Here is a 14457-nt window from a genome sequence, read left to right on the forward strand (position 1 = left end):
TTAAGTTAAGAGAATGTTATTTAGGTTACAATAAAATCTATCAACTGATAAACTCAATAAGCACCAACACAAAACATTGAACAAGTGGTAGCATAAATCCACGTTCTCACTAACACTTGTAATGCAATCACCGATCACAAAGCACAAGGAGCTACAATCGTCCAAAAAGTACTTCTATAGTAAGGAGTGCATTTGCACTTGGATTGGCGTATGTGATACTCTCATGTAATTAAAAGAAGACTTGCATATAATTGAGCTTCTAGATCCATCCACTTGTTCTAATGCCATATTCGATACCACCAACTCACACATATAAATAACATATTATAGCACAATTAAAAGCTTCAAACTTGTATACTTCTTCGAAGAGAAAAAAGCTTTATTACTTGGATTAAAATTCTTATTAATAGACTTGCATGATTACTTTTTTCTCCTTTTTAAAAATAAACATCCTCAAATGCAAAGATAACTCTAAATGATCTATGCACAACATAAACAATACCTAGAATCTATAAATATGCAAGAATGTGAATTCATGTGACCACATTGAACTATGCACATAGATGTTCAGGCTATACATTCAAAACCATAGGAACACCCAATGCTAGATCGAGCAACATCCTGTTGACACATGTCGCATGTACTAAACAACACGCCAAATGAGAATAGCAAACATCACAGGGCAAAGATCATCAATACACATCAACGACTCCACAAACTACAATGACCTCCAAAATCAGATGGATACATCCAAGTGGATACTCCACAACAATCCCCCTTGAGAATATAATAGTCACAAACAGTACAAACCCTGCTACAACCATTAAAAACTTGATTTTCTTGTAATCCAATATGACTAACACAAACCCATTTCATATGCAAGACTCCCAAAAGAGATAATCCACAGATTCAAACTCAAGTATGAAGACACTCCAGAATCCACTATGGAAAGTTTCCGCCCAATAGAATAAACGGCATCTCCACGTACACAATTGAGATCCTACATTACAAATTCAATGAAAGATAATGCCGACACTACACTATAAAAATCCATGGAAGCAAACCACTAAACTTATGTTTTGAAAAGCCTGCTGTGTCGGAAAGGTCATATGCTCAACAAAGAGGTCTACAACCAAATCCATGGCAAGCAGACCCATCCATGCCATGCTATCATAAACTGTACTTGATCTAGTCCACACTTCTCAAATTTGAATAAATAAGCAGATTTCCTTCAAATTCTAGATTATCCATGGCTTTAAAAATCTTCACCAAAATACTGCCCTCTATAGGAAGACCTATATGCTTGCTACCTCTACACAAGATGATCTCTTGGGCAGGAATAATCTGATTAAACCAATGAAGTTGCTTCCATGTGACCAGTAGCAATACTGCCCACCACCCAATCATCCTCTATAATAGGTGGTGATCAACGAGGCTTGGTATTATATGCTGTATGCACTGGAGGGCTAAAAGTAACTTGTGTCAAGCTCTGCAATGCCAAGTATTGTATGCTCCAGTGGTGTATCTGATTCAAAAGCTTGATGCAAATCTGGCATCAACATCATTATTAAGGCACCCATTTGCTCCTCTGTCCTCCATTGTCCAGCAATCATTTGAACACAATGAGCTCCTTCATTCACATTACTTGCTCAAACTTCCTCCTAGTTGTTTATATGCACACAGCTCCTTGTGTTCCAGCAGTCATTCATCGATAGGCACTTGCCAATGACACGAACAATGTTCTTCCACAGAGAGAACATTGAACTAACAAAAGTATTTCAAAACGGAGTACTTTTCTGAATCACTGTGCATTGCTTACTCCAGTGTTAAGCAACCAAAGTTGCTCAAAAGAATCCAACCTGCTTACATAACCCCAGTTAATTGCTAAGTGCTTGTGAGGAGAGAACCACAAGTTTCCAGTAAGAATGACTGTTATACCTTTTAAGAAGAGGTGAAGGGTTATAAGGGAAAGTATGCCTTTTATGTAGCCTTTGAACTGCAGAATTTAAACTTTGCAAACATCCTGCCACCTTTTCAGTATCTATTATTTTCTCATATGTGATGGAACTTTCTTCTTGATCCTTTGTGCAAGACTGCATCTGATCAGAGAAAGACTCAAAATTCCTTTTCCTTTTTGATGCTCTCTCAATATCTGAAACACTTGATACTGAAGAGCAACATATCATAAGTAGAACAAAGACTGACAATCTGCCACAGTTCTGCACCAGAAATTACAAGTGGAAGACTTGCCTTACCGGTATTAGATAACAACAAAAAGTCTGGCCAACTATTGAGAATTAGGTGCAAAGATCTGTCAGAGTAGCAAATAAGCAGCTTGTTTATATGATTTGAACTTCACAAAAGAGCAATAAATTTGACAAGTACAATGTAACATCACCGTATAAGATATTGTAGACACAAAACACTGGTGTCCTTCAAAATGAGAAAATCAAGAATTACTGAATGATCATAGCAGACCTGTAAATTGGATGGCACTAGGTCAAAGCAATGCCAACTTCATATGAAACTGAAAATTGTTTGTCTAGATCACACATTATAGAGCATGCCCAGATACCACACCTCTGCAAAGAACACAGCAAACATTCGCAGTGGGTTGAAGACTTCCATCAGTAAGCTGTTGGTTGTCAGCAAAGAGTCATCAGTTGCATCAGACAGCCTGCATTAAGTACACATCAACTTGTCAAGACATTGTGGGCAAAATCAACTGTTTTCACACAAGGTGATAAAAGCTGTGCTTACAGCATGGTAGAAGAGACTTACATATTAACATCAAGCTTGGGCCATTCTAGTAAGAGAAGCAGTATTTCCAACATCAAAGTGTCCTGAGAAATGCAGTGCAAACTTATTAGCATATTACGTATAAATCATGCTGAAATAATTAACGAAAGTAAATTGCATAAATCCTCAGTCACATAATCAGTAGGCTTAGGACAGGTCTATATAAACAAGCATTGGTCATGTCAGTATAATAAAGACTATTGCTATAAGCTTACAAGTCACAGGAAAAGAAAGGTTTTGTAAGTAGACCTGAAACAGTTTGCTATTGCAAGTGACTAATCCTAAGCAAGCCATCATCCTAATGAGCACAAAGGTCATAGCAAAAGTAAGAAACGTTTTTGACAGTAAAAAAACACAAGTTTTTTTAATTTATATATATATATTTATTTATTTATTTATTTTATTTTTTTGGGACCCAAAAACATAGTTTTTTTTATAAAGTTTGTTGGGCAATGGTAAACATAATAATGAAGATGAGTAATGACTCATTAGGGCTTAAGACTTTGGATGTGAGACTTATCTTTTTGGGATTTTTTTTGGTTATTGGACTCTATCAATCTAGTATCTATTTTTGTCTTGAGAGTTGATTATTATATGACTTTAGTCTCATTCATGAGTTCTTTATTCATTCTAGATTTTGACTTTTTGTCAAATTGTTTTGGAATAAGAATCGTGATATTGCAACTTGGCTCAATCCATATTGTACATGGGCTACTTGCATGTTTATTTCAATTTTCTTTGTGTGATATGTATGAATCATAATGTTTGAGGTTTGAACAAATAGTATAGCTTGTCAAAAGACTAACTTTGACATAAGTCAATAATGGATTGCAAATATGTAACGTATTATTCTCAATTGACTCTCATGTATTATCACTTAAGCTTGAATTGGCCTTTTTTTTGTTTAAGAGAGAGTTCCGAAGAGGTTTAAAACCTCTTTCCTTAGTTAAAACTATAAAGAATCCCAATATAAAAAAACCTATGTTTCTTATTTTACCCCATCTTGAAAGAAACTTACTGGCATTTCATTTCTAAATGTTTCTGATGTTTCTGGCTACTATGACAAAGATGATACTTTTGTGAAAACCATTGCAACACTAACCACATGATCAAAACATGCCTAGATCTAAGAAAGATACCAACCCTATTCAAATCACAGGAAACGGACCAATTAGGACAACAAACACAATCATTAGCAAAAATGACTTATGTCTGTCCCACATTTGACTACCTAGCTTAGTCCTTTGAGTGTCTTCAAATTCATGCCTGCAACTATGGTGCTGAATCAGTCCACAGCTGGTAGTTGACAATAGATTTCTGATGGGTGCACTTTAGCATGATAAATGTTAAATGGGAGTGGGGCTGAAGGAGTACACATGTATGAAAAATGATTATATGTTGGGGATAAAGGCATACATACACAGGGCACACCCATTCAAGGACCAATGAGCATCTCTGGGACCAGAATTTCTTATTACACGATATAACACTGAAATCACAAGGAAGAACAGATCCATCTAGGTGATGTTTCACTAAACTTGATTTATCAATTCCCCAGCCAGGTCATTGCCACTGGGGCACCACTATGCAAGACTTGCCAAAATTGACACCCAATTTGGAATACTGGGAGCTTCTACAGCCAATTGAATATACTAATAAAAAGCAAGCAAATGAAGCCACAGGATCAGCTTTGCAGAAGATACTACTGAAACTAACTCTACAGTTACTTTGGGTGTAACATATCCCCTAGGTCTCCCAATATAGAGGGGATATATACAAACAAGAGTAAAGCCCAGTGGTAAATGGAGCCTGAATTTACTACAAAACACTGAGAGATGCCCAAAGGGAACTAGTACCCTAAGGCAATACACTTAAAAGAAAACGGCCAAGGCCACTATGAATAGTACTTTCTCAAGTACTTTAATCTTAGTAATTGCTTTGCTCTTGATAAAGTAGTCCCTCTTAATTGCAAGGCTGCGTACCGTTCCAAAACCATTAGGAAAGTTCCCCAAAAATAAAGAAAATCCAAATAACAAAAATGAAGAAATTCAAGGCAACCCAAATGCCAAAAATGAAGAGAAACAGTACAATCCAAATAGCCAGATTATTAGCTCTGTCACAGATCCATGTACTCCACAGTGAAAATTGGAGAAACTTCTCACAGCCCAATAGGACGAAGGGACTTTGGGGAGAGGCCGAGTGGATAAAACTGTTTGCTTCAGAATTGAACAGAGTGGTTTGAGCACCTAATAGAAGATTCAACATGATAAAGGTAAGCATCTTAAGATGCTTCTTGAGAAGAGAAGTCTTGGGGATCTTACTAAGCAAGGAGAAACATGAACCAGTTTAGCTCTCAAATATCTCCTCTGATGCATATGTGAGAGCATGCAGAGATACAGAGTGATCATGTTGATGAGCAGCTTCCATATGGTCTCCCACATGAGAAACAAGTTTATGAGGGACTAGTGTGATTTAGGTAAGGGGGGTGAGGGTCAACATGTGGGCCAATGTAAGCATCCCAGCTGCATCCAATGACTTATTGGCTCTTATGGTGTAGTTCACAGGACATTGTAATAAGTAGGCCTCAGCCATGCAGATCATTGTTTGTACATGAAAAAGGATACAGATGGCAGCTCCATCATACTTGTTTTGTATGTGGATGATATGTTGCTAGCTGGGAAGAGAAAGACTAGCTTGGATGCTCTCAAAGATCAGCTGAAATCAGCTTTCTCTATGAAAGATTTGGGGAATGCAGAGCATATATTGGGCATGAGAATTTGCAGGGATAGGACACAGAAATTGCTGTTTTTATCTCAAGAAAAGTACATTTAAAAGGTACTGGATAGATTTAACATGGTTGAAGCTAAGCCTTTTGGGGTGCCCTTACCTCCATACCTTAAGCTTAGTAAAGCCAACAGCCCAAAAGATGACGTGGAAGCAAATGCTATGAAGGGAGTCCCTTATGCATCGGCTTGTGGCTCTCTTATGTATGCTATGGTTGCAACTTGTCCAAACATGGCTCATGCAATGAGAGTCGTTAGCAAGTTTACGTCAAATCTTGGCAAAACACATTGGGAGGCTGTCAAGTGTATTCTTCGATACCTAAAGGGTATACAAAGAAAGTGTGTTTGCTATAGGTTGCAGGGTTACTGTGATGCCGACATGGCAGATGACTTAGACACTCGTAGGTCTACTAGCAGGTATGTCTTTACAGTTGCCCATGGGGCCGTTTCTTGGTGTTCCAAGTTGCAGAACATCATAGCACTCAGTACTATTGAAGCTAGATACATATCAGCTATTGAAGCTTCTAAGGACGCTATATGGTTGAGCAGACTTGCAAAGGATCTCGGCACCTCTATTGGTACTCCAGTGTTGGGATGTGATAGCCAAAGTGTTGTGTATCTGGCTAAGAATGCCACATATCATTCACACACAAAGCAGGTAGATATACGATATCACTTTATTAGACAGATTCTGAAAGATGATCTAATTACATTGACCAAGATCAAAATACAGGACAACCGTGCAAATGTTCTCACTGAAAGTCTCAGCAAAGCTCAGTATGAGCATTGCATACAACTAGTGGGAGTTGGTTAGAGGTTCACTTCGGACCTTTAAGTGGGAGGTTGTTGGGATAAAGGCCCTTTTTCACCTCCGTGTATAGTATACGTACATTATTTAGTTGTACGTGTGAATGCACCCTTACGTGCCCTAAGTATAAATACATTTTATTCTTTGTATACCAACACATATTGTTGATACAACCAAATCTAATTGTATTTTCACTCTCTCGCTTTGTCACTTTCACTCCTCGAACTACTGCTCAGTCCTCCAGCTTAGCTCCAACATTGACTTCCAAGAGGTCTTCTCACCTATTGTGAAGATGACTACTCTACGTATGCTTTTTGCTCTCATTGCTATATTGGATTTAGAGCTATACCAAATGGATATGAAAACAACTTTTCTGCATGGTGACATTGATGAGAAAATCTACATGAAACAGCCCGAGGGCTTTGTAGTTCCTAGAAAAGAGTAGTTGGTGTGTAAACTAAAATGTAGCTTGTATGGGCTGAAGCAAGCACCACGGCAGTGGTACAAAAAGTTTGACACTTTTATGCTCTCATGGGTTTACACGCAGCCATGCAGATCATTGTTTGTACATGAAAAATGATACAGATGGCAACCCCATCATACTTGTTTTGTATGTGGATGATATGTTGCTAGCTAGGAAAAGAAATACTAGCTTGGATGCTCTCAAAGATCAGCTGAAATCAGCTTTCTCCATGAAAGATTTGGGGAACGCATAGCATATATTGGGCATGAGGATTTGTAGGAACACAGAAATTGTTGTTCTTATCTCAAGAGATGTACATTGAAAAGATACTGGACAGATTTAACATAGTTGAAGCTAAGCCTCTTGGGGTGCCCTTATCTCCATATCTTAAGCTTAGTAAAGCCAACAGCCCAAAAGATGGCATGGAAGCCAATGCTATGAAGGGAGTCCCTTATGCATAAGCTTGTGGCTCTCTTATGTATGCTATGGTCTCTACTCGTCCAGACATTGCTCATGTGGGAGTTGTCAGCAGGTTTATGTCAAATCCTAGCAAACCACATTAGGAGGTTGTCAAGTGTATTCTTTGATATCTAAAGGGTACACAAAGAAAGTGTATTTGCTATAGCAGGGTGCACTTAGTCTGCAGGGTTATTGTGATGCAGACATGGCAGGTGACTTGGACACTCGCAAGTCCACTAGTGGGTATGTCTTTACAGTTACTGGCGAGGCCGTTTCTTGGTGCTCCAGGTTGTGGAACATTGTAGCACTAAGTACTATTGAAGCTGAATACATATAAGCTACTGAAGCTTCTAAGGAAGCTATATGGTTGAGTAGACTTGTAGAGGATCTCGGCATGTCTATGAGTACTCCAATGTTGGGATGTGATAGCTAGAGTGCTGTATATCTGGCTAAGAATGCCATGTATCATTTACGCACAAGGAATAGATGTGCAATATCACTTTATCAAACAGATTCTGGAAGATGGTCTAATCACATTTACCAAGATCAAAACACAAGACACCCCTGTAGATATTCTCACTAAAAGTTTAAGGCTCAGCATGAGCATTGCATACGACTAGTGGGAGTTGGTTAAAGGTTCGCTTCGGACCTTTAAGTGGGAGGTTGTTGGGATGTAAAGGTCCTTAATTCACCTCCGTGTATTGTACACGTGTATTATTATGTTGTACATATGAATACACCCTTACGAGCCCCAAGTAGAAATAAATTTTATTCTTTGTGTACCAACACGTTGTTGGTACACCCAAATCAGATCGTACTCTCTCTCTATCACTCTCACTCACCGGCACACTTCTGCTGCAATATTCACCTTCATGTATTGTACACGTGTATTATTATGTTATACATGTGAGTACACCCTTACGAGCCCCAAGTATAAATACATTTTATTCTTTGTATACCAACACGTTGTTGGTACACCCAAATCAGATCGTACTCTCTCTTTGTCACTCTCACTCACCTGCACACTTCTCTTGCTGCAAATCTTCATGCTTCCTCTATCCGCGCACTCAACAGTTACCAACCATGACATGGTAGCAAAACCTTGATATGACTCCGATAGACCATTAAGAGTGATGAAAATAAGCTAGTTATCAAGAACTTCGTCAATATTTAATAATTGCTCAATAAGGTCTTTCATGCCGGTGAGATAGGCGTCCATATTACCTCCTTCCATGAGAATGTCTTTCAGTTGCTTACGTAGGTAAGCAACGCGCGCTTCATTGTGCACTTGATATAATGATGCAAGCTTATCCCATGTTTCCTTGGATATCTTGTATAATCGAATGTATGGAATAATGGCTCTCTTCACAGGTAAAGCGATTAGGGCATGTTCTTGAGTGTCACGGCCATCCCATTGAATCTGATCTTGAGTGGGAGGCATTGTCCAAGAAGAAGATAATTTGGCATCATGAGAGCCACCTTGTGATGTGGAAGCGGGAGGTGGTGCCGGTGTTGGAGAAGCCAACCTTTGCATGGTGCCATTGTCAATTTGCCATAGACTTTTTGCGACAAGAACATATCGCATTATGTAAGCCCACATTGGGAAATTGGTGCCGTTGAGCTTGTCGTCGGCGCCCAACATGCCCAACAAATCATTATTATCGCTGGCCATTGATGATGATCAGCAATAAAATAATCTTTTCTAAGTGAAGAGAGAAAGTAGATGCACGAATAATAATAAATCAGTGATAGAAGATATTCTGCTTGCCTCAATGAAGTCAAATAGTATAAAGAATAATAACTTGCTGTCTATTCTGCTGAGGAGAGAGAAAAATATGCAAAAAATAATTATTTTCAGAAATAAATATTAACCGACCAAGGCAGTAATCAGCAATATGCTGAAATCAGACATCAATGGCTGGAAATGCTCCAATGATGTGGACAATAGCTGAATATACTGAAAATTCGCCCAATAATACACCAAAATGATCAAATTTGTCTTCAATGTCGGGAAAGAACAGGACTAGCAGCCAAATAATATGATTTCGGAGCACATCGAGGGCCCAGAAGATGAATTGAGGCAAAAGCCCAACATTTTGGGCGCCTTGGTGGTGGAATTGGGCAAAAGCCCCAAATTTTACCTGAAAAATGAAGAGAGATTGAAGAAATTGGGTAAAATTTGTACCCAATCGAATTCCATGCCAAAAAGTGAATTGAGCCTTAATATTGATGAATTTCAGAAAAGGCCCAAATTTTGCAAAGAAATTGGGGTGAAATTGGCCTCAAATGATTAAAAGCCCCAAATTTTATCGAAAAATTGAGAGGAATTTGATACTTTATGTAGAAATTTTTACCCAAAAGATGTTGAATGTTGCACCTGATGATGAATTCTACCTTGATGTTGATGAAGAATGCCAAATTCTTGAAAAGCCCCAAACTTTTCTGCGAAATTCGGTCAAAATTTGACCAGTTTGGTGAACCAGTTTGGTGAAAAGTCCCAAATTTGTTTACAACGACACGTCAAATTCCTTAATTGAGTGTTGAATTTTGTGAATTTGATGAAGAATCCCCAAATTTCGATGGAATTTAGACCAGATTGGATGATTTTGGTGAAAAGCCCCAAATTTGGCCCAATTTGTACTTAGATGGAGCTGTGGATGTGAATAGGGGCCTTTTGGAATGGACAAATAAGAAAATAAATTGAATTTAATATTTAGTAATGTGTCGGGTCTGAGGCAACAAAATGTCGATGGCTTAGGTGGAGCAAGAACGTTTGTCAGATGATATGGGCGATAGCGTGTCAGGTTGTCAACGAGTCGGTGATGATGTGGCAACTAGCAAACTGTCCTAAATTTGACGTGACGAAAGAGGCTGGGTATGACAAATCGCAAAAATGCGGCTAATGAGTCGGTGACGATATGGCGACTAGCAGACTGTCCTGAATTTGACGTGACGAAAGTGGCTGGGTATGACAAGTCGCAAAAATGCGGCAGCTGTCGAGGCAGCCTGTCGAACGACTGACTAGAAGGCGAGAGGCGGCACTTCGGGCTTGAGGCGGTTGGTTGGCGGGGCTAACGGGCATGACTGTCATCTGAGGTGTGTGGAGTAATAGGGCAATGACTAGCAGCAGAGCGGACAAGCAACCAACATAGTGGTTCAAGGACAAGATGTGATGGTCGGTATGCCTCGATAGTCTGACGTGGTGCAAAAGGGTCTAGCGACTGGCAAACACGGTGATGACAAGGCAAGTCCTAAGCACAAGTCAACAAAACATTGAAGACAAGACCAATTGGTAGCGACAATAGCAACACGGTGACGTGCAACCGTTGGGACCACTAGTCTGGACGATGAAAACCAATGCAACAAAGGCTTGTGAGATAGCAATGGCTTTGGAAGCAGCCAGGCGAGGTGTGGTGCTCAATGGCAATGGCTCCAAGAGAATGATCGCAAGCGATGGCTAGGGTGATGAAGGAACTTCGCTCCGATACCAATGTTGGCCTAGGCGTGGAGTAAAATGAATGAGAATAAAATAATTAATTGATGCACAACAATACTCGATCATGAATGAGAAGTAATGAATTAATGAGAGAGAGAGAGAGAGAGAGAGAGAGAGAGAGAGAGAATAAGTTCAATGCTCTAGGCAATCACATTGAATAATGCCACACTTTTTGCAAAATGAGACATGAAGTGTCTTTAAATAATAAAATATGAAACCCTAACAACTTAACCGTCGTAGCAAATGTAACCAGCCTTCCTTTCGTGGATGGGTGGTAAATCCCTGATTACAACTTAATTACAGCAGTAAATAATTAATGCAAATCTGAAAATACAAATTTACCTACTAATCTTGGACAACGCACACCCGATTGGCCCAAAAATTGGCACCCCTTTCGGTACTTCTTTAGCTTTATTGAAGAAGAACTTGATTTACAATGGGATTCTCCTAATCCCCTTCGCAATCCAAACTCCCATTGCTGTCCATAGTGACTAGCAAGTCTTGAATCTATTTTGCCCCTTGATTTGGGCACTTGATTGACCTTCACCTACTTCATAGACGATGGAAATGCCCCAAATTTTATGGATGGCTAGTCCTCCACTTGAATTTAGTTGAAATTCCCCTTCAGCCCTATTGAATCCGAGTCTTGGAGTTTCCAATTTTTTGTATGCTTCCCAAGGCTGCTGCTAAACCCTAATTTCTGCTATAAATTAGGGTTTACAGTAGAGAAATTTGCAATTTCTAACCTCCAAGGGTCCAAATGCTAAGATCTTCGGAGAAAGAATGTGAAACGGCTCGGAGATGAGAGAGAAAGCTGTAGAGAGAGAAAATTCAGAGTTTTGTCGCGAAGAATGATTGAAAATCAGTCAAATGCAGCTGCTGCCCTGCCACAATAGCTTGTAGATGCAAAGAACTAAAGAAAATCAAACATTTACTGCTGCTGCCCTGTCTCAGCAGCCTGTAGATGCTGTCACCTGCTGTTGATTGGTCTTCTCTTTCCCCTGGCTGCCTCAAAAAGATCCTCCAATGGCTGCAAATCAAACAAGCAGTATCTCCTCCCTCTCTCTTGCAGGCTGAATACACTAAAAATGCCTATCTCCAATCTCTAAAGACGTTTTTAGACTTGCATGGGCATTTTTGACAAGTGGCAGCCTTCCCAAATGGTTTTTTCAACATTATCCATATTTAAATATTAATTTTCAGTCTTTAAATATTGAAAATTAATCTAATAATCATTTCGGTGCCCTGAAAAATAATATGACTGACCAATAATTAAATTGGCTAGGCAACTTCCATTCCCGAGTGTCTCTGTATCATCTTTGACCATCAGATTGGCGTTAGGTACTATTAAATGACACTTCTCTAGTGTCACCAACTGACACTTGTAGCCAAATGAATGACCTAGGCCAACAACTGGCACCAGATACCACCAAGTACCTGTGTGACATAACTTATAGCAACTTTTGCCTTTAACATCCCGTGATTTTCTCGGGTCTTGGGCTCGTAAATTTACTCTAATCCTAATTATAGCTCACATGTGCAACATTTACTTAAACCATGTGATTAAAAATTAATCCACATGTTAAGTGAGGTTTCAAAAATACATGTCCTCATGACAACAAACTCTAAAATAAGCCCTAATCCTGGTGTCACTTAGTGCTAGGACACTAGAACACTAAGTGACACTAGGAGAAACAACTACATTTAATGACAGTTTAACGCCTGGGGAGCCCGGATCATAGATCAAAGGGCATCAACTCGTAGCCCACAAGATGGCCTACAGGTTATCTTACCAAGGAAGTCCAAGTAGTCATCCCAACAATGGCCCAATTGCATGATGGACATAAACTGGTGGGCCGGGGCCGAGGTCCCACATCTGAGCATTATCTTTCGAGCCCCTCTACAGTGGAGAGCTCCGATGGATGTGATCGAGTGGCCCTTAGCATAGGCGGCCCGTTTCTACCAGTGTACAGAGTCACGCCTCTCAGCCTAGCTGATAGATGCCGTGGTGGTACCACCAAGTGCATCGATCACCCCCATGGTCCCGGCCGAGGGCTACCATGGGGGAATGGAGTTCACCGTCTAGACCTGCAGCAAAGCATATCTGCATGCCCCATAGCTCTTCTTTTTCGTCAACAGCTTCCACACCGAACAGATGCCTGTTCGACCAGCCACAAGTTTTCATATGAGTTAACATCTTGCATCCTGGAATGTGAACAGCCTCCACTACAGTGGGGCTTGCGGTTCCAAGAAGTTGATTGTTCGACAGGAGCTGCAACCTGCCCTTGCTAGACGAATCGACATCCTACTTTTCCAAGAGTACAAGCTCACTCCCGCCCAGGCCCAGTTGGTAGGAAAGGTACTCCCAAGCAGTTCACACACTTACTGGGAGCACGCCATCGGTGCCCACGGCAGGAATGGAGGCGTATGCACCTCTATTGGCCCGAGCCTTCACCGCCTGTGTACGGGACCACAGGACGATTATGGCAGGGAGAGTTCTATGGATCAGATTGGATATTGGGGACCCGTGCCTTGGAGTCCTCAATGTCTATGCTCCACTGAGGTTAGGGCACGCAACAGGTTCTGGATGGAGATCGCAACAGGACTCCCAGAGGTGGACTCCTGGATTGTTGGAGGAGACTTCAACAACCTGGAGGCCTTAGAGTTTGGGCAAGGTAGTAGTCCGCAGTCTCACACCAGGAGGGCAGACATGAAAGGTCCTATTGCAAGAGAGTCTCCAAGAGTGTAGATCGAGGCTTGGCGATGATTGGAGGCCGTCCTTGAGATGGATCTTCACAACGGCCCACATCACGCCCCCCAGATCCACCTTCCTCCGCAGCCTACTTCGTGTGTGGCAAGGCCTTTGTAAGGCCCTAATTCAAAGCTTCCCAGGTTGCTAGGAGGAGATAGACCACCAGCCAGTGATTTGGAACCCCCAGGTTAGAGATTAGGAGGGGATATAAACTGACGAGCGCCCCCACATCCAGTGGGCTAGTTGGGAGGCAGGCCCGACTCGTACATTCAGGACATGGCAGGAGGTGTACAGGATGGTAAACCACGAGGTGTTGCAGCGAGCATCAAGTTGTCAGAGAGAAGTTGAGTTGAGGAGAAGGGAGATTAACATTGCAATACCTCAGGAGTGACTTGACCCCCTGATACAAGAGCCGGTAGAGCCTGGTGAGGTATGGGCCGCTAGGTTTTCATCAAGAGGTATCCCCCTACAGGTGGCAGGTAGAGTGGGTGACGCCCCACATGGGACTTTCTTCACCGTGCATGAGGGGGGTTATCTAGTCCTTGACATAGGGCAACAGGATAAGGGGATAGTTATCCTTCCGTGGAGGAGAATTCGGGTGGTTGGCCTTCAGGGAAAGACATGGCATCTGGACCCTTATATGTTCTAGGAGAAGTTCCGAGAGTGGCGCCTTTGGATATGGGAGAGCAAGCCACTTGATGAGTTGGAGTGGGACCTTGGAGAGTGGCTTTTGCCGGCCACTGCAGTTGCCAAGAAGCCACCGAGGTTCCTGGAGTGCACAACCAGGATTGACAAACATGTACTGATGCAGGAGAACATGGACTGGGTGCCTTCGCGTAGCAGGTACTGGGCGGAGCACAGCATCACTGATGCTTTCCGACGGATTTTCTGGCACCG

At 41.2% G+C, this 14457-nt stretch overlaps 1 protein-coding gene across 7 annotated transcripts in view; it reads right to left on the bottom strand.

Annotated features, from left to right (window-relative positions):
* Positions 1–792: 792 nt before the first annotated feature.
* Positions 793–14457, bottom strand: part of LOC148016079 (golgin) — a 61692-nt gene continuing 48027 nt past the window's right edge. For 2 of the 7 annotated variants that reach the window (XM_087663694.1, XM_087663691.1), the window contains 6 exons: positions 2782–2843; positions 2581–2677; positions 2399–2478; positions 2256–2311; positions 1939–2167; positions 805–1859 (listed from right to left, as the gene is read on the bottom strand). In XM_087663694.1, coding sequence (XP_087519820.1) covers positions 1802–1859; positions 1939–2167; positions 2256–2311; positions 2399–2478; positions 2581–2677; positions 2782–2843 — 582 coding nt within the window. In that variant the 3' untranslated portion in view covers positions 805–1801. Of the gene's footprint in view, positions 1860–1938; positions 2168–2255; positions 2312–2398; positions 2678–2781; positions 2844–14457 lie in introns of those variants that run through there. The other 5 variants (XR_015688031.1, XM_087663693.1, XR_015688030.1 and 2 more) reach the window with 5 other exon arrangements.

The sequence above is a fragment of the Lygodium microphyllum genome, chromosome 23 (genome assembly GCF_053477565.2).
Source record: "Lygodium microphyllum isolate KBCC chromosome 23, Lygodium_microphyllum_v1.1.10, whole genome shotgun sequence".
NCBI lineage: Eukaryota > Viridiplantae > Streptophyta > Polypodiopsida > Schizaeales > Lygodiaceae > Lygodium > Lygodium microphyllum.